At 43.2% G+C, this 18,452-nt stretch overlaps 1 protein-coding gene across 3 annotated transcripts; it reads right to left on the minus strand.

Annotated features, from left to right (window-relative positions):
- Nucleotides 1-704: 704 nt before the first annotated feature.
- LOC129329144 (intelectin-1-like) lies at nucleotides 705-17,319 on the minus strand. Of its 3 annotated transcripts, none has more exons than XM_054978588.1 (8): nucleotides 17,258-17,319; nucleotides 13,840-13,906; nucleotides 12,308-12,454; nucleotides 11,900-12,147; nucleotides 8,273-8,431; nucleotides 7,878-7,998; nucleotides 1,519-1,622; nucleotides 705-969 (listed from the first exon to the last, which is right to left on the minus strand). In XM_054978588.1, the coding sequence occupies exons 2-8, from the start codon at nucleotides 13,898-13,900 to the stop codon at nucleotides 817-819; spliced, it is 993 nt and encodes a 330-aa protein (XP_054834563.1). In that variant the 5' UTR covers nucleotides 13,901-13,906; nucleotides 17,258-17,319; the 3' UTR covers nucleotides 705-816. The 3 variants fall into 3 exon arrangements, with proteins under 3 accessions (XP_054834563.1, XP_054834560.1, XP_054834571.1); XM_054978585.1 differs by having other exon boundaries at nucleotides 17,228-17,315; XM_054978596.1 differs by having other exon boundaries at nucleotides 13,840-13,949; nucleotides 17,258-17,272.
- Nucleotides 17,320-18,452: the final 1,133 nt, after the last annotated feature.

An 18,452-nucleotide genomic window follows, 5' to 3' on the forward strand; every position in this document is an offset into this window, starting at 1 on the left:
GGGACCTCAAGGATCGGGGGGAGACTCGCTGTGTAGAGCCCCCCCTCGTCCGAGATCTAGCTCACCCTAGGGTCTTGAGCGTTCTTTGCCTGCTCCCCGCCTGAGAGCAGTCGGCCGCGGGCTATTTTCACCCCGCCGGCCGGTTAAAACGGCAGTCCGGTCAGCTCCGCAAGTGGAGCTGCGTTAGACCTCCATGGATCCCAAACAGGAAGTCCCCGATTATATACTTTCCAAATGCACACTCTGACTTGAGAGATGTCTGGCTGCCCACCATAGGAAATGGGATGCTGGATTTGAGAGACCATTGGTCAGCTCCCGCTATAGGTGTTCTTAGTTGCAACTAGCTGGTGACTGCACATGTTTGGAATACTGTTCTACTCTAGTAGTCACATGAGAAATCCTCAGAAGAACAAACTGCACAAAAGGTACATCTCCGTTCAGTTTTTTTAATTTTCAGTTCCATTGACAGCCTATATGCACAGAAGACAGGTTTTCATGCTCAAGACCAGGGCTTTTTTTCAGCTGGAATGCAGTGGAACAGAGTTCCAGAACCTCTTGAAAATGGTCACATGACTGGTGACCCCACCCCCTGATCTCCAGACAGAGGGGAGTTTAGATTGCCCTCTGAGCCGCTGGAGTGGCGCGGAGAGCAATCTAAACTCCCCTCTGTCTGGAGATCAGGGGGCAGGGCCACCAGCCATGTGACCATTTGCACCAAGGGAAACCCACCACCTGAGTTCCACCACCTCTTTTCCCAGAAAAAAAGCCCTGGTCAAGACTGTGCCTCCGGTACTCCTCTTTCTGCCACACCAGCCATCAACGGTAAAAGATCAGTACAACAGATTCAGTTATCTCTTTAGAAGCGCTCCAGCCACGGTGAGTCCCATATCCATCCCAGTCAAAGCTGGCGAAGTCCCCACACTGCCGAGGAGCTGCTTCTGCGAAATATCCTCCTCCGCCAATACAGTGCTAAGAAAAAGAAGGGAGAGTAAAACAAATGGCACAACTTGGGAGGAGCTGCCAACCCTATAGAGACGGGATTAGAATTAGACCAAAATTCAGCAAATATTAATCTCAATTGAAAATACCTCCAAAACAGGGACTAGAGCTTATACAGGTCAAAAGCAGGAAGGTAGCAAAGTGTTATTTTGATCAAAAAGAGTAGTATGCTGTTTTCAGATACATTAATAAAGACACTGAATACTAGACAGATGTGTCCCTTGAGCAGCACTGGTTTCTCCTCAGCTTGTTTTAGTGACTACCTTTCCATACAGAGTCCAACAAATAGGTAATAAGTTACAGAGCTAGTTTCAGATGGGTAACTGTTGGTTTGAGGTAGAACAACAGATATCTGATGAAGGGAGCTTGGACTCTCTAAAACTTATGCCCTGGAAATCTTGGTCTTTGAGGTTTTACTGGACTTGAATCTTGCTGTGGTTGTTGAGTGTGGTTGTTGTTGGAAAGAGGTTTGAGAACCATCCCTTCTGGAAGCTAAGTTCCTGTCGCCAGGATACTCACATGTTCTGTGTTGCATCCGGTGACTTTAACCCCAGCGCAGAGAGCCATGGCTGCTTTCTCATGATTGAACACTCGGAACTGAATGAAGCCAGCAACAAATTCATCTGAGAGAACACAGAAGAAATCATAAAGAGTAGGAAAGGCAAGAAGAACGAAGGGATGGGAATGAAATTGTCTGCTGAACACTGCTTAAAATAACTGACGATGGGAATTCCTTGCCTATCAACTTCAAACTCCACATTTCCACAGGGAATGTCTGCCATCCTTCCAAGGTGGGCGCCACATTTTGGATTTTTAGGGGTTTTTTTTTAATAATATAAGTTTTATTGAAAAAGAAAAGATAGAAATGACAGTGGAAAGTCCATAGACATTTATATAAAATAAAAAGCACTATATTTGAGCTACAACAGAAAAGTATATTCAAAATATTTAACAGCACAACTAGCTTATATAATAGTTCTCGTCCCCTCTCCTTGATTGCTTATACCCAAACTTTAATATCAATAATTTTTCATCAGTCATCTCTTCCATATTTTGCCTGTGTATTATGATTACCTTAATTTATCTTAGTTTCGACCGAAGTAATCAAAGAAATCTTTTCATTTTTCTGGAATTCCAGTATTGGTCTGTTTTGCACATAGGAGGTTAATTTAGCCATTGATGCATGTTCATATAGGTTGACTATCCTCTCGGGCATATCAGGACAAGAATCTGTTTTCCATTTTGCTGCATATAGTAGTCTCGTGGCTGTCACCATATACCGGAAGAGATCTCCCTGTTCTTTTGTAATATTACTTGGTAAGATATTTAACAGCATATTTTTCAGATTCAGGTCAAACCTGAGCCTGAAAATCTTCTGCATCTCTTCATACATTTTCATCCAATAGCTTTGTGCTTACTTATGACAGAATGTTGCATCTGTGCATGGACATTTCCAACACTGCCCACTATAATTCTTACTAATTCCCGCAATATCTTTGGGCATAATATATCATCTAAAGAACATTTTATGCCAGTTCTCTCTTAACAATTGACAATCTGTAAATTTATTATCTTTGGTCCATAGATTTTCCCATTGATTCATGGAAATAGTTTCTCCGAAATTTATCCATTTCACCATACAGTTTTTTACTTGTTCTGTTTCTGTGTGGTGTTGCAGTAGAATTTTATAGACTTTTCCTAATAAATGCTTCTGGTCACAGTTTATCGGTAATTCAAATTCTGTTTTTTCTCTTAATCTGCCGCCGCCTTTGAGAGTTTGTTCTTTAAGCTTAGATACTATTTGATGACATATTAACCATCGAATATTTCCCCCTTAAGCATGAATTTCTTGCCAAGTTTTCATGTTACCTTGCTTATTTGTCATAAATTCATAACTAAACTGGTCAATTCTGTTTCTAGTGTTGGCATCACAGTGAGCATTTATTGGCGATATCAGTGGAAAAATTGGTGGGCTCAGTCTATTTCTGCAATGAAACCATATTTTAAGTAGTCCATCTCTTAATATATGAACACCATCTTGCTTTTGAATTGATTTTAGTGATTTCTTAAGCCGTAAATATTTATTAATACCCTCTTTAGCATCAGTTGTCTCTAATTTAACGTATCTTCTATTCTGATTTATAATCCAATCGGTTATCCAAACCAATGCTGCTGCCTGGCAGTATAATTTAATATTCAGTATTACCAATCCTTCTTGAGTTTTTTTTCATCCTGTAATACTTTAAATCTTGTTTTTAGTTTCTTCCCCATCCATATAAAATTGTTTATTACTTTCTGCCACTTGTTTAAAAACTTTTGGTCTATCTGAATTGGCACCATTTAAAACAAAAAGTTCAATTTTGGCAATATGTTCATTTTAATAGCAGAAATCCTTCCCAATCATGAAATATTCAAATTTTCCCATCTTTGCAGATCTTCAGTAATGCTTGTCCAAATTTTTTGATAATTGTCCTTATTGCTCTCATTTTGTGCCAATATATTTATTCCTAAGTATTTTACAGGCTTTGTAGTAATGGCACAGTCGGTTATTTTTTCAATCTCTTCTTGTTCTTCTATCATTGCCAATAGTAGAGTTTTATTTTATAGTAGCTTAGTATTCAATAGTAGCTTTTAGGGATGTGCATTTCGGCTTTCTGAAAGCCGAAAGAAAGCCGAAACAAAAGTGTTTCGGCTTCCTTCAGGTTAGCCGAAACGTTTCGGGCTAAGCCGAAACGTTTCGGCTAGCCGAAAGAAAAAAAGCCGAAACGTTTCGGCTTTAGGCTTTTTCAATGGGAAAATGCCTCCGGCGTCTTCCCGGACGTCTGGGGGAGGCATTTTCCCACCGAATCAGCCCAAAATTGGTAGGGACCTTCCTCTAACCCCTCTCTACAAACCCCCAAGTTTCAGACCGATTGGACTTTGGGGGGCCATGTTATGGCCCCCCAAAGCAGGTCCCCCTATCCTCCCATAAGAAAGCGAAGGAGCAGCATATTGTTAGCATGCTGCTGCTCATCTTCTTCATTATTTCCTATGGGGAAAAATGAAGAAGCAGGCTTCCTTTGCCAGGGGTGGCATTTTGCATGCAAAATGCCCCCTCACCCTCAGGGGCCCTTCTCCCACCCCTCCTCCCACCCTCCACCAAGGCTCAGCCTGCTCCCACATGGGGGGGGGGCCATTTCATGGCCTCCCCAAGTAGGTGCTCTAATCTCTCTAGCACTGACAGCTGGGGGAGGCTTGTCTTGCCAGGGGTGGCATTTTGCATGCAAAATGCCCCCCAGCCCTCTGGGACCCTTCTCCCACCCTTCCTCCCACCCCCCACCAAGGCTCAGACTGCTCCCACTTGGGGGGGCATTTCATGGCCTCCCCAAGTAGCTGCTCTCATCTCTACCACTGACAGCTGGGGGAGGCTTGTCTTGTCAGGGGTGGCATTTTGCATGCAAAATGCCCCCCAGCCCTCTGGGACCCTTCTCCCACCCTCCCACCCCCCACCAAGGCTCAGACTGCTCCCACTTGGGGGGGGCATTTCATGGCCTCCCCAAGTAGCTGCTCTCATCTCTACCACTGACAGCTGGGGGAGGCTTGTCTTGTCAGGGGTGGCATTTTGCATGCAAAATGCCCCCCAGCCCTCAGGGGCCCTTCTCCCACCCCCCACCAAGGCCCAGACTGCTCCCACTTGGGGGGGCCATTTCATGGCCTCCCCAAGTAGGTGCTCTCATCTCTACCACTGACAGCTGGGGGAGGCTTGTCTTGCCAGGGGTGGCATTTTGCATGCAAAATGCCCCCCAACCCTCTGGGGCCCTTCTCCCACCCTTCCTCCCACCCCCCACCAAGGCTCAGACTGCTCCCACTTGGGGGGGCATTTCATGGCCTCCCCAAGTAGGTCCTCTCAGCCCCTAAAGTCCACCCCTTACAGCCCCACACAAACCCAATTCCCCCCCAGCTGCCACACACAGACCCAAATCCCCACATTAGCCCCTCATAGACCCAAATCCACCCCCAGCAGCCCCACACCCATAACCCCAGGAACAGAATTGCCCAGGGAAAGAGAGTTTAGAAGTTCCCAGCATAGGGAACAAAAGGAGAGGGCTGGCCTTTGCCAGCCTGTTCCTGGGGTTATGGGTGTGGGGCTGCTGGGGGTGGATTTGGGTCTATGAGGGGCTAATGTGGGGATTTGGGTCTGTGTGTGGCAGCTGGGGGGGAATTGGGTTTGTGTGGGGCTGTAAGGGGTGGACTTTAGGGGCTGAGAGGACCTACTTGGGGAGGCCATGAAATGGCCCCCCCAAGTGGGAGCAGTCTGAGCCTTGGTGGGGGGTGGGAGGAAGGGTGGGAGAAGGGCCCCAGAGGGTTGGGGGGCATTTTGCATGCAAAATGCCACCCCTGGCAAGACAAGCCTCCCCCAGCTGTCAGTGGTAGAGATGAGAGCACCTACTTGGGGAGGCCATGAAATGCCCCCCCAAGTGGGAGCAGTCTGAGCCTTGGTGGGGGTGGGAGGAGGGGTGGGAGAAGGGCCCCTGAGGGCTGGGGGGCATTTTGCATGCAAAATGCCACCCCTGGCAAGACAAGCCTCCCCCAGCTGTCAGTGCTAGAGATGAGAGCAGAGCACCTACTTGGGGAGGCCATGAAATGCCCCCCCCCCAAGTGGGAGCAGGCTGAGCCTTGGTGGAGGGTGGGAGGAAGGGTGGGAGAAGGGCCCCTGAGGGTAAGGGGGCATTTTGCATGCAAAATGCCACCCCTGGCAAAGGAAGCCTGCTTCTTCATTTTTCCCCATAGGAAATAATGAAGAAGATGAGCAGCAGCATGCTAACAATATGCTGCTCCTTCGCTTTCTTATGGGAGGATAGGGGGACCTGCTTTGGGGGGCCATAACATGGCCCCCCTAAGTCCAATCGGTCTGAAACTTGGGGGGTTTGTAGAGAAGGGCTAGAGGAAGGTCCCCACCAATTTTGGGCTGATTCGGTGGGAAAATGCCTCCCCCAGACGTCCGGGAAGACGCCGGAGGCATTTTCCCATTGAAAAAGCCGAAAGCTGAAAGCCGAAACGGCTGGCCGTTTCGGCTTTCGGCTTATATGAAAGAGAATCCTCTTTCGGCTTTCTGCTTTCGGCTTTAGCCGAAAATTTTTGGCTTGCACACCCCTAGTAGCTTTTCATTTTATATATCTCTTTCCCTTCCTTTATGCCATCAATTCTGCTGTCTTGCCTGATTCTCACCGCCAAAATTTCCAAAGCAATAATGAACAGTAATGGTGATATTGGGCATTCCTGTTGTGTTCCTTTTGTTATTTCAATGTTTTCCATAAACAAACCATTAACTAGGATTGTGGCTTGCTGGTTAGTATAGATACTTTGCATCTAATTCAAAAACTCAGTCTCACAGTTCATTTTTTGCAGTGCTTTCGTAAGACATTTCCAAGACACATTATCAAATGCTTTTTCAGCATCCAGAAACATAAATGTAGTACCCCCCCCCCTTCCTTCTTGAGTATTCAATTGCATTGAGGAGATATCTAATATTATCTCTCATGTATCTCTTCAGAACAAATCCTGTTTGGTGCTGAATTACATCTGAGATACATCTTCTTAACCTTTACGCCAGTATTGTTGTAAATATTTTATAATCCACATTCAACAAAGAAATGGGTCTATATGATTGTGGTAGTAACAGATCGTTCCCTTCTTTATGTATTAAAGTTATGTTTGCCTCTAGCCACATCGGTGGTAAGATCTTCTTGTCTTGTATTTCCTTCATTACTTTTTGTAGGGGTATAACTACTATAACCAATTAAAGAATTTATGCCTAGGCATAGAAATATTCTAAATCAGGTAATAACAATACAAGAGATTAACTTTCCCATCAAAAAATTAAAGGCAGAGAAGGCTCTTGGCCCAAATGGATTGACGGCTGCTTATTATAAATGTTATGGGGACATAGTTATACCCCTACAAAAAAGGTAAGCGCCACATTTTAAAGAAGTGAATAAAAAGCACTGTCCTTATAACCAATAGAAATACCTATTACTCATTATAACTGCTCTCTTAAAACTGGAATAAGATAACTGGCAATGGATTGTTATAGCACTGTATTAATTACCATTTTTGTAAAAAGTCCTCAAAAAACAGTCCTGTGGTGTAGGTGGGGGCTCTCACGTGGATAGCCCAGGCAAGCCTGATCTCATTAGATCTTGAAAGCTAAGCAGGGTTGGCCTTGTTTAGTAATTGTATGGGAGCTCTCCAAATAAGACCTGGGTTGCACTACCACCACGTGGCTGGGACTGTTGGAGGACAGGAAAGTGCGCTTCATTTCTTCCAAACACCATGGCAGTACTCTTGGGCTGAGCTCCTTCCCATAAGATTGGAGCAAAGTGGGTTTGGCAAAGAATGTATCAAGGGCAGGGATAACCCAGAAAGACGGCAATTACAGCACAGGGTTTTGCAGAAGGCAATTGCAGTACAGGGTTGTGCAGAAGATCCATACAAAGGGCTCCACTTGGGAAACCCAGGTGAAAACAAACGTCCTTGTTGGACACAGCCTAAGCTGCTTTTTGTTAAAAAAAAATTGCATAACATGGTGATAGCAATAAAAGCAAAGGTATGAGACCCTATACTGCTTAGAGATGTAAACATATAGAAGAAGCAGCACCGGGCACTTAGTCCTCACTAAATCCTTCTGGCTGGCTGTTTGCAATACCCAGTTTCCTTTTTTCACATTTTTTTTGGCTAGAGGTCTTGTCAACTACTTGTGAGGATCACTATGAATACATGAATAAGTAGGTACAGATGAGAAGGGAGAGTCACAAAACTCGAGTGGTTCCTGCTTGTTTTGTCAGAACACAGATTTTGGCAAAGTGACTGTAGAATCTAAGCAAACAAAAAAGACTTACTCCGCCCATTTGGAGAGTAATATCCGGCTGTCTTCGGGGCATTGCCCACATCGTAGACAACAGGCACCGCTGGGCCATTGTTAGCTAGGCAACTGCCAATTCCAAATTTCACTGGGTATTTCTGAAAGGAGAAGCAAACTGATTACTGCTTTCCATTTATGGGCCAAATTCCTTTGTTAGGAGGGCAAGATAATATATTGTGATATCTCTGTTATAATTTATTTACAGAATATTCTAGTTGAGCAAATACTTGTTTGAGTGTAAGTCCCTGTGATTCACAATAGGGGACTACGATGCGCAAGCCCCAGGAGTGCTTGCCTTAACTTCCATCTTCCCAAACTCCAAATGCTGAATTATCAGGCAGAAATTCTAAGTCACCAAACAACCATCATTACCTGGTAAAGCCGGAGAAGGTTACCTCCTTCTGCAGCCAAGAACCCAGTTTCAGTGCGATACCTCAGGAGGGAGGTGTCCCGCCATTCTTTCATTGGAGTTTTGTTGGGAACATGCCATATAGCCAGATCTTTTGCTGCCAGGTCATAATAGCCAGGATTCTGGAAAGCAAGGAAAGAGAGGGATTTTTTAAATTAAAAAATTTACATAATTAAAAACAAACCTTAAAAAACTACAATTACACATATACTAATAAAACAAAGAAATACAATTAATCAACATACAAAACATACATAATGCAAAAAAACAACAAAAACAATCTAAACTAAGAGGTTTCTGATTTTCTCCAAAACAAATACTCATATGTCAAATCTACATTCTCTCTGAGTAATGATCAACAGCTCTTTTTTCTTTCTTTTTAAAAAACGTTTATCCTGTAAAATATAATAAATTCACATAAATAAACATAACACAGTCATTAATCCATTAATCTAAAAATTACGTATCACATCATAAATATCTAAAACATCAATTAAACTATTATAAACTACCTACCAATGAAGATAACATATAAAACAATCATTTGACACAAATATAACTAGCCATTAGCTCTCTTTTTCCTAATGCAAAATCACTTAATCCAGAAATCATGAAATTGTTTCAAAATCTATTTCATACAAATAGTCCAAGAAGAGTTTCCATTCACCAACAAATGAAATTATTGCCTTTTTTCTAATCAGTGCTATCTCAGCCCATTCCATCATATTTGTCAAAGATTCCTCTATTGTAGGCAGTGTCGGATTCTTCCAGTTTTGAGAATACAGTAGTCTTGCTGCTGTAATCCTTTATAAAAAGGAAGTGCCAGCTCTTTTCTACAACTGAAAGTCTATCTTTCCCAATAAGAATGTCTCAGGTTTTGTGCACTTTAATCTTTAAAATAGTCTGTATCAATAATGATACTTTTCCCAAAATATTTTTGCAAATTACAAGACCATTACATATGAAATAATGATTCTTCATGCTGAGTACATTTCCCACATACATTCGATGTACTCTTATACATTCTAGCCAATTTCTCAGGAGCCATATACCATTGATACATCATATTATAAAATTCTCAAGACTGGAATTTAATGTACATTTCAGCCTTTTTAACCATATATTTACCCATTGTTCATTTAATATATCATACCCAAAATTTTTAGCCCATTTAATCATATATTCTTTGACTTGCTCTTCTTCTGTCTCCAGTTTCAAAACAAGTTTATACATTTCTGCAATAATACGTTAATCATTTGTACATAATTTGTAGTTAATGTCTTTGGGCATTAATGTACTATTGGCCTCTTTCCAGGTCTCAAGCATCTTATTTCCCTCTAAAATACAGTTCCTCATAAGTGTTGTAACAATTCATCCCCAAAGCACTTAAGTGCCTGGGAATCCGTCAGGTCCAGAAGCCTTCCCAGGCTTAATATTTTTTATAGCATCCGCCACTTCTCTTATCGTTATTGATCCATTCATAATTTGTCTTTGGTGTTTTGTAATCCTAGGAAGGCTCTGTTTACTAATATATTGTTACGGTTAGGAAAGGGGGAAAGTGACTTTCCTTGCTGAGAACAACCTTAGGCCAAGAGTTCCCTGGAAAATACGCAGGTAGTTGCCTGCCACCACTTAGGTACCTCCTGAGAACAGCTAGACTGATCCGCTGGGAAGCAGCTCTTCCAGCTCAGCCCTAGCAAAAGAATAAGTAACAGGGTGGAAACCATGAAAAATGATCTTATAGCAAACTGAGGGTAGTGCTCAAGCTGTCTGGCATGTAGGGAAGAGAATCGGAGAATATCCCAGAGAAAAGGATTGTACCAAGGAAGCCAAAAATACTTTTATAGTAAGGTTTATTATAAAAAAGGGGGACATGGTGGGTGGATTCAAAAGGGGTAGGAAGGAGGACAAAATGCAAAAAATTCCTTTAATCTGGGCCATTTTCACACTACTAACCTGCTTCCATAACCTTGTGAAACGTTGCACAAAAATTGCGGAAGATAGCGTCTTCTCGCGAAAGTTTTGCGCGACATCACGCAAAACTCTCACAAGAAGATGCTATCTTCTGCATTTTTTGCGCGACGTTTTGCAATGTTACAGAAGCAGGTTAGTAGTGTGAAAACAGCCTTGGTCTTACAATCATTAACAATTGCTTCATTTTGTAATAAAACTTGATTTAATTTCCATCTAAAGGTACAACTTTTTTCTTATAAATCATAGTCATAGGATTATGATCTGAGAAATTCTTACATAGATACCTACTTTAGAAATGATGGTAGCTAAATCTCTCGTCAAAATCATATCTACTATTGAGAGGGATCTATGACTTTCTGAAAAGTAAGTATAAAAAGAGAGGGATTTTTTTTTAAATAAAGGCATTGAAGACCAAATGGTAAGCAGCCATTTGTTGAAGGAAAGTGTATCACTAGATATAAATTTAGGAAAGAGGAAGGATCATTGTTGATCATGATAGTTGAGAATAGGGCAAGAAAGAGTGCATATCTGGAGCTGCCTAATGCAGTCAGATCATCAGTCTGTCTAGCCCAATACAGTATATTCTGGCATTGCTGGAAGGACACTTCCAGTTTCATGCAGGGCTTCCCCCCAGTTCTCTTACCTGTGATGTTTTAATTGGATATGCTGGGGGTTGAACTTGAACCTTGTTCATGTAATTTGTGTGCTTGCTAGCCCCTGAATATATGAAGTACCTACATCTGAATCAGTCTGGTCTGTATGGATTACTCTCAGTTTCTTAAGATCTCAGAATACGATTGCAGAATAAGATCTCAGAATAGGATTCCAGTTCTGCTGCTGGAATCCTTTTAAACTAGAGATGGCAGGGATTGAACCTGGGATATTCTGCATGCAAAGCAAATGCTCTCCCAGATAACATGTGAAGTAACCTTTTCTTGGGTGAGACCATTGGTTCATCTAGCCCAACAGTGTGACTTGGTTCCCTGGGGTCTTATGCAATGAAAACGTTCTACTTGAGATCTTTTAACTAGTGATGCAGGAGATCAAAGTACTACAGGAGTAGCTGAACTTCTTAAAATGGTGTCGGAATTTCCTTCCTAAACAACAAAAAGGCTTGGTTAGATTTATTATGACATAAGGTGATATGAATCAAAATCTCTTCAAGCTTCTTCCTTGGATGCAAAGTAAGTGCTTTTCCAAATGACATGGGAAGTGGCCTTCTCTTGAGTGAGACCATTGGTCCATCCAGCCCAACAATGTGACTTGGAAGTGGTTCTCCAGGGTCTCATGCAATGAAAACTTTCTATTTGAGATCTTTTAATTAGTGATGCTGGGGGGCTGACGTTCTATAGGAATAGCTAAAGTAGTGATGGAATTTCCTTGTAACCAGTTCAAGAAAGTTCCTATTTTACAGCCTAAACAAGAAAAAGGCTTGGGCAGATTTATTATGGTATAAGGTTATATAAACTTCCTCCTTGGAAACTTTTAAAGGCAGGCTGGGCCCGAGTGGATTTATTATGCTTTATATGTACAGAGACACAGTTGACCTAGATGATATATTATATCTATGGTTCCCACTATTTCAGTCCTCAGATCTTCTAGGCAATATTCCTCACCTTGTAATCATCACTGGTTGAGGCCACGGCTGACCCAAAGGTGGAGTTATTGGACCAGTTTCCATCTCCTTCTGGGCAGTTGGGGTTGTTCCCTTGTTGGCTGGACCAACGATCCCCCACAGTGCACTTCCCATACATGTTGTTCTCATGGACACTGGCCACCAGAGTCCAACCTCCTCCATTGGTGGTCATGTCACAGAAGGTTTGGTAGACCTCACCATCTCCCGTCTGCAGGAAATACAGCCCATCTGCACAGGCCCAGAAGGTGGTGTGATAAGAGAAAGAATTAAAACAATGCAATATTTTGTTATTCAGTGCTATTGTTACTGATTGGTGTTATTATTTCAGAGAACTAAGATGGGATTTTAATGTCGGTTGCATTAAATTTTCGCAAAGACCATTTCTCACCTGTGGCTTCTTGTTGGGAATCCTTGATTTGTTTGCAGCTTTGAGGCAGATTCTTCTGTGGAGAGTTTGGAAGGCAGGAAGACCCTTCCCATTTCGCTAGAAGGTTGAGGATGTCCTGCTTCAGTAAATTGATGCAACTGTCACTGCCTATATACATAACAAAAGTTAAATTTAGCAGGGAGGTAATCTAGAACCCGTAACCCTTTAGGATAACTAGAACAGCAAAGTATTTAGACTCCGATCCCATCACCAAAATGAAGGCATGTTAAGCATGCATTGTTACCTCCAGTGGCCTCCTGAACAAAAATACAGAACAGTCACCCCTCCTGGCCTCCCCACACTCTTAGGGCCTATGCAGACAGGGAGGCTCTTTATTAAATCCAACCAGAGAACCTTACTGTGTCTTAAAGATAGTAAAACTCCATTTCATGATTTGATAGCTAGGTCTAGGTGAGAAACTGTCACACCCCTTAATCAGAGTTTGTTTTTTGATTCTATGAGATCACCTCACACCTTGTCCAAAATGAATGACTTGCTGAATAACATTCTTGCTTGCAGAATAACGTTTGAAATAACGTTCAATTTATATACTGCCCTTCAGGACAACTTAATGCTTACTCAGAGCAGCTTACGACAATCACCCTGCAAGGTGGGTCGGTGGAGAACTCAGAGAGAGCTGTAACTGACCAAGGTCAACCAGCTACTTCAAGTGGAGGAGTGGGAATCAAACCCGGTTCTCCAGATTAGAGTCCTGCCGCTCTTAATTACTACACCAAACTGGTGTACATTTCATTTCCAGAGTGTCCCTCACTATACAGACCTTCCTGGTAACCTCATAAACTGCTTAATCAACAGGGCAGATCCACAGATCAGCTAGTTTCAGCACTGGGATGGTATACCCATCCTCTGACAACAATCTAGCTATTGCCCTTTGGACCAGTTGAAGTTTCTGTGACCTGATCGGAGTACATATCATTGCGGCCAAATCATGCTTGTAGAGGAAGGGCAGTGTCTATCATATCAGCTGATAAAAGGCACTGTTGGCCAGAATGGAAGCCCGAGCCTCTGACTGTAGGCCAGAATCTAGCACCACCACCAAGCAATGAATCAGCTCCCTCAGGACTTGCTAACTCCTGAGTCCTCAAGTGGCTTGGTCATTGATCAACAACACCTCAGTTTAGTTTGGACTGAGCCACAGTTTACTGGCCCTCATCCATCCCATTACCTTCTCCAGGCATCTGTTGAGGGCTTCCATAGATCCACCCAACTCAGCTGTCAAGGTGAAATAGAGCTCAGCATCATCTGCTTATTTGTGCTACTCAACCATTTTTTCTTTAAAAAAGAGGTGCCAGCATGTGTGATGTTTACTCCTTGGGAGCACAATCTCTCTGGCTAAAAAAGGGGCCAGTATTGTGTACTGGCATGTACACAAAAAATAGGCTTTTGTGTTATTACCAGAAAACCAGTTAAATATATGAGAATAAATGTAACAGGACAAAATGATAACTTATATAAAGATAGCACATACTTACTACACAGTTCAGCCTTTGGGGCGAAAGCAGAGAGCAGAAGCAGGAGAGCAAGTGGCCTCATTGTGGACTGTGTGGAAAGTCAGAAGGTCAGCTAGTCAATGGCTTGTCCCCTGGAGTGGTTGACCATTAAATAATATTTCTTTAATTCATTTATATCCCGCCTTTCGTCTAGTCGAAGCATTTTATTTGTTTATGTCATTTATACTCTGCCTTTCTCACTGAGCTTAATACAGTCAATATCAAGGACGTTTCCATAAACAATGCCATAGGGTAAATAAATGCAAGTTTACAAAGACAAAGTATTAGCAAGAATCCAATACAGAGTTGAAGAAATGCTGGCACAGAACATAAGCAATTCTAGGACCGGCATTAGACAACACAGAACTACCCAGTAGGGTCATGCTTGAAGCACAGGTAGCACATAGGAGCACATACTTACAGCAACAGTTAGTACGTAAGGCAACATAGTGGTGAACTATATTGTCCCTTACTCATTAGTGAAGCATCTGAAACCACTTCCCTACAATGCCAATTCCCTACCTCCTCAGGCAAGCTGTTCCATAGGGCCACAGAGAATACCCGCATATGGGGCTGCTGTTGATTTTACCCTTCATTTTATCTTCACAACAACCCTCTGAGGTAGTATAGGCTGAGACTACGTAACTTACTCAAGGTCACCCAGCAAGCTTCCACAGCAGAGTAGGGATTCAAACCTGGGTCTTCCAGATCTTATTCCAATGCTCTAACCACTATACTTGCTTGTATTGCTAAATAATACGGATGTGCATTTGGATAGCAATGCCATCTGCACCTTATAATTTTCACTCCTTCTGAGTCCAGGGTCACCCTGGACTTGGCCTTCAGTGGTCCTCTGAAACTGGTGCAAAGCAAACCAGCTGGGAATAGTGACTGCAGTGCTATTAAGTTCAGCCAGACATAATTTTCTGGCCTGCCACCTGTTGCAGTCCATTAATCTCCCCAAATGTTGCTCCAGGCAAACAGAGGATCCAGGGAAAGCATGAAGGGCAACTGGGAGTCTGCAGCAAGAAGGGGGAATTGGTAGAAATTACTCTGCTTCGGTTACTGGGAAATTTAGTTCTGGATCCAACCCACTCATTTCAGACAGGTTGTGCAAAGAACTGAGCCACAGAGGTAACAAGAGATGACATCCCAGGGCTGATGGACCTGTTTAAAAATCAAGTTACCAGGTGCAGTCTACTGTTTGTAATTTTAGACCTGTTCGTTTGTTTCTGTCATTTTTATTCCGCCTTTCTCACTGAGACTCAAGGCGGATTACATAATATGAGATTAGTACAATCAGTGGCAAGAACAAGGGCAGGCATTTCCATACAGTGTCAAGAACATTTCCATAAACAATGCCATGGGGTAAATGAATAGAATATGAGTTTACGAAGACATAGTATTAGCAAGGATCCAGTATGGGGTTGAGAAATTGCTGAAACAGAATATAATCAATTCTGGGACTTACATTAAACAACATAAACACAGGTAGTATATAGGAGTACATATTTAAAGCAACAGATAATATGTAAGGCAACATAATGGTGAAATCTATGGTTTCTATTAGCGAAACATCTGGGATCCCTTTCCTACAATACCACCCTCTTAGCTGAGAAAAAGTCCTTTTTGGATAATTCAGTTTTGCATTGCTTGTGGAAAGCCAGGAGCATGGGGGCTCTCCTGACCTCCTCAGGCAGGCCGTTCCATAGGGTAGGGGCTACCACAGAGAAAGCCCGCATACGGGCTGCTGTTGATTTTGCCCACGTACAGGCTAGCACCTGCAAGAGACCCTGTTCAGTTGAGTAAAGCTGCCATGGAGGGATATAGGGAGGGAGACGGTCCCGTAGGTATGCTGGACCAAGGCTGTGAATAGCTTTGTGTGCAATAACCAATACCTTGAACTGAGCATGGTAACTGATAGGTAGCCAATGAAGTAACTGTAGGATGGGAATGATGGTCATGCTCCTGCTTGCTCCTGATAATATTCAATTCAATGCATAGTCTGAAAGTACCTGATGAAGCAACCTTGCAGAAGATAAACTCATTTCAATCTGGTTAGTGTCTGGAGGGGAGCAGGGCTGGCCCATTCACTAGACACTCCTAGGGAATAGACTAGGGCACAATGGTTAGAAGGGTGTCTGCCAGTCCATGGCATCAGGAAGGTGTCCCTAGCCTCAGTGGGCAGCTGCTGGGAGCAGCTCCTTACCCTTCTATAGGCAAGGTGGGCGACAGCTTCCTGCCTCCCCAAGGCGGGGTGAGGAGGAGGAGAGCAGGAAACAGACATGTCTCCCTGAGACCTGGGGAGGGGCAAAGAGAGCAAGCTAGGGTTGCCAGGTGTCCGGTATTCATCTGGACAGTCTGCTATTTGGGGGGACTTTCTGGGGAAAACTCTCCCCAAATACCAGACACCTCCCCTTCCTCAGTGCCCAGGTAAGGGCCTCATGAGTGACACCTGCATCTGGGCACCCAGGCAGCTTCTGCAGCGATCCTGCCAGCATCTTGTGGTTATAACAACAACAACAACATTCGATTTATATACCGCCCTTCAGGATAACTTAACATCCACTCAGAGCAGTTTACAAAGTCTGTTATTATTATCCTCACAACAAAACACCCTGTGAGGTGGGTGGGGCTGAGAGCTCCTGTGACTTGCCCAAGGTCACCCAGCTGGCTTCAAGTGGAGGCATGGGGAATCAAACCCGGTTCTCCAGATTAGAGTACTGCACTCTTAACCATTACACCAAACTGGCTCTCTGGTTCTGCATGCTTGCGGGAGTGGCCAGCCAGCCTTGGCTCCAGCAGCAGTGATGACATCATGGCCAAAGTGATGTCATTACATCGAACTCAGAAGCATGTGAGCAAGAAAAAAAATTAAGGTATGTTCCAGGGCCCTATCCAGTTTCCTTGGGGATGCCACCTGGCAACATTCCCCCTGACACTGTGCAGTGCAGATGGTGAAGAAAGTGGGCAGCAGGCTCACTTCCTCATGTCACAGTGGGGTGATGAAAAGGGTGGGCAGCTGCTTTGGTGTCTAGAGCACCAAAAATCTTGGGGCCAGCCCTGAAGGAGAGATATACTGGAAAATCCCATGTAATTTGCCTCCTCTTCTTTTTATCATGCCCTTCATCCTATTAATTCAGGGTGTTTTATATGGTTGTCTCCCTGACATTTTATCTTCACAACAATCCTGATAGACTGGACTGCGAGAGAGAGTTTCTTGGCTTAAGGGGGGATTTGAACCTTGGTCTCCCTGATAGTCCCTGATGAATCCCACAATCTGATCATTATACACACTGTCTGTTAATTCTATAATGCAGGAAAGATGGGATAGTAATTCAGCAAAATTTGTTTCCAGCAGTTCACATACCTGTCCTTCAAAGAAAAGTTGCCAGCTCACCTGAACAGCAGCTTCCACTTCTTCAGTGCAAAAGCTCCAGCCTTTTGTCTTATCTGTTCCTCTTGCTCGATATTTATTAGCTCCAGTTTGCAAGTGGCTAACAGCCAGTCAATCAAAATAAGGAAATCCTATTGATGAGAACACCATTGTTTGCATATAGGGCAGGAGATTGGCAAATAAGGAACACATTCTTTTTATCACTTCTTCCGGGAAAAGATGTTAACCCCTTGGAAGGGGCCTCCCCCATCAGAATCTGGGTAGAAAATCCAGATTTATGCAAGAGTATGCTGAGAATTGAACATTGCCACAGGTAGCTTGCATTGCAGAGCTGCATATCAACTAGAGATAAGACCGGAAGAATTCTAGAAAGGTCAAAATATCACTTTCTGTTTATTCACACATAGACTCTTTTTGAGATGACGGGGCTTTCCTTCATGTGACAATTGGGACCATGAGTGGGGAAAGTGCTTGAAAACCCTGAGCATGTCTGCTCCCTGCTTTGTATTATGTACACCCATTGACCAACAATACTTTTTAAATACAGTGTGAGGAAGGAAAGAAAGACACTTGTGGAAAAGTAGCACAATATCCCCTTTTAGATAAACATCTTAATGTGGTGAGAGGGTTTGAATGTGTCAGTGAAGCGAAGACCAATACCATCATAAGCACAGATACCATCAAATTCTAAACATCTGGAAGAGTCATGGAAAGAGACACCAGACTCAGATGCAACCACCCCCTTCAGGAATCAATCATCACATCAGCAGAGGAGAACTGAATGTTCCAGCGGTGATGGGAGTGGAGGAATTCTTCAAGGTTAGCTACTGGGCAGAAGCAGTAATGGTAGGTGGCACTGGCGGAGGATTTTTCACCGATAGCAACAGTGACAACAGCAGTGACACTTTGGGTTAGTACTGTATAGAAGGTAGTAGTGGTAAACCACTACTGATCATCTCTTACCTCAGAAACTCTATGATGAGAAAATCCAAAATGAAAGATGATATAGTACTGGAAGACAGGACCTCTAAGTCAGATGGCACTTAATTGACTACTGGGGAAGAGCAGAGGACAAGTACGAATGGCGCTGTTCTTAATGATGTGACTAGACTAAAGTTGAAAGGACATACAGTTGCTATGTGAATAAATGCAAAAGTAACACCCAAAGCTGTGCAACAGATTTACTGGGGACATGAAA

Source organism: Eublepharis macularius, chromosome 1, assembly GCF_028583425.1.
Source record: "Eublepharis macularius isolate TG4126 chromosome 1, MPM_Emac_v1.0, whole genome shotgun sequence".
Taxonomy (NCBI): domain Eukaryota; kingdom Metazoa; phylum Chordata; class Lepidosauria; order Squamata; family Eublepharidae; genus Eublepharis; species Eublepharis macularius.

Excerpts from the sequence above, each read along its gene's own strand:
- LOC129329144 (XM_054978588.1), bottom strand. The coding sequence starts at position 13,900 with ATGAGGCCACTTGCTCTCCTGCTTCTGCTCTCTGCTTTCGCCCCAAAG. Across the intron at positions 12,148-12,307 it reads TTCCCAACAAGAAGCCACAG|ATGGGCTGTATTTCCTGCAG; the intron begins GTGAGAAATGGT and ends GGGCCTGTGCAG. Across the intron at positions 7,999-8,272 it reads ACCTTCTCCGGCTTTACCAG|AAATACCCAGTGAAATTTGG; the intron begins GTAATGATGGTT and ends TTCTCCTTTCAG.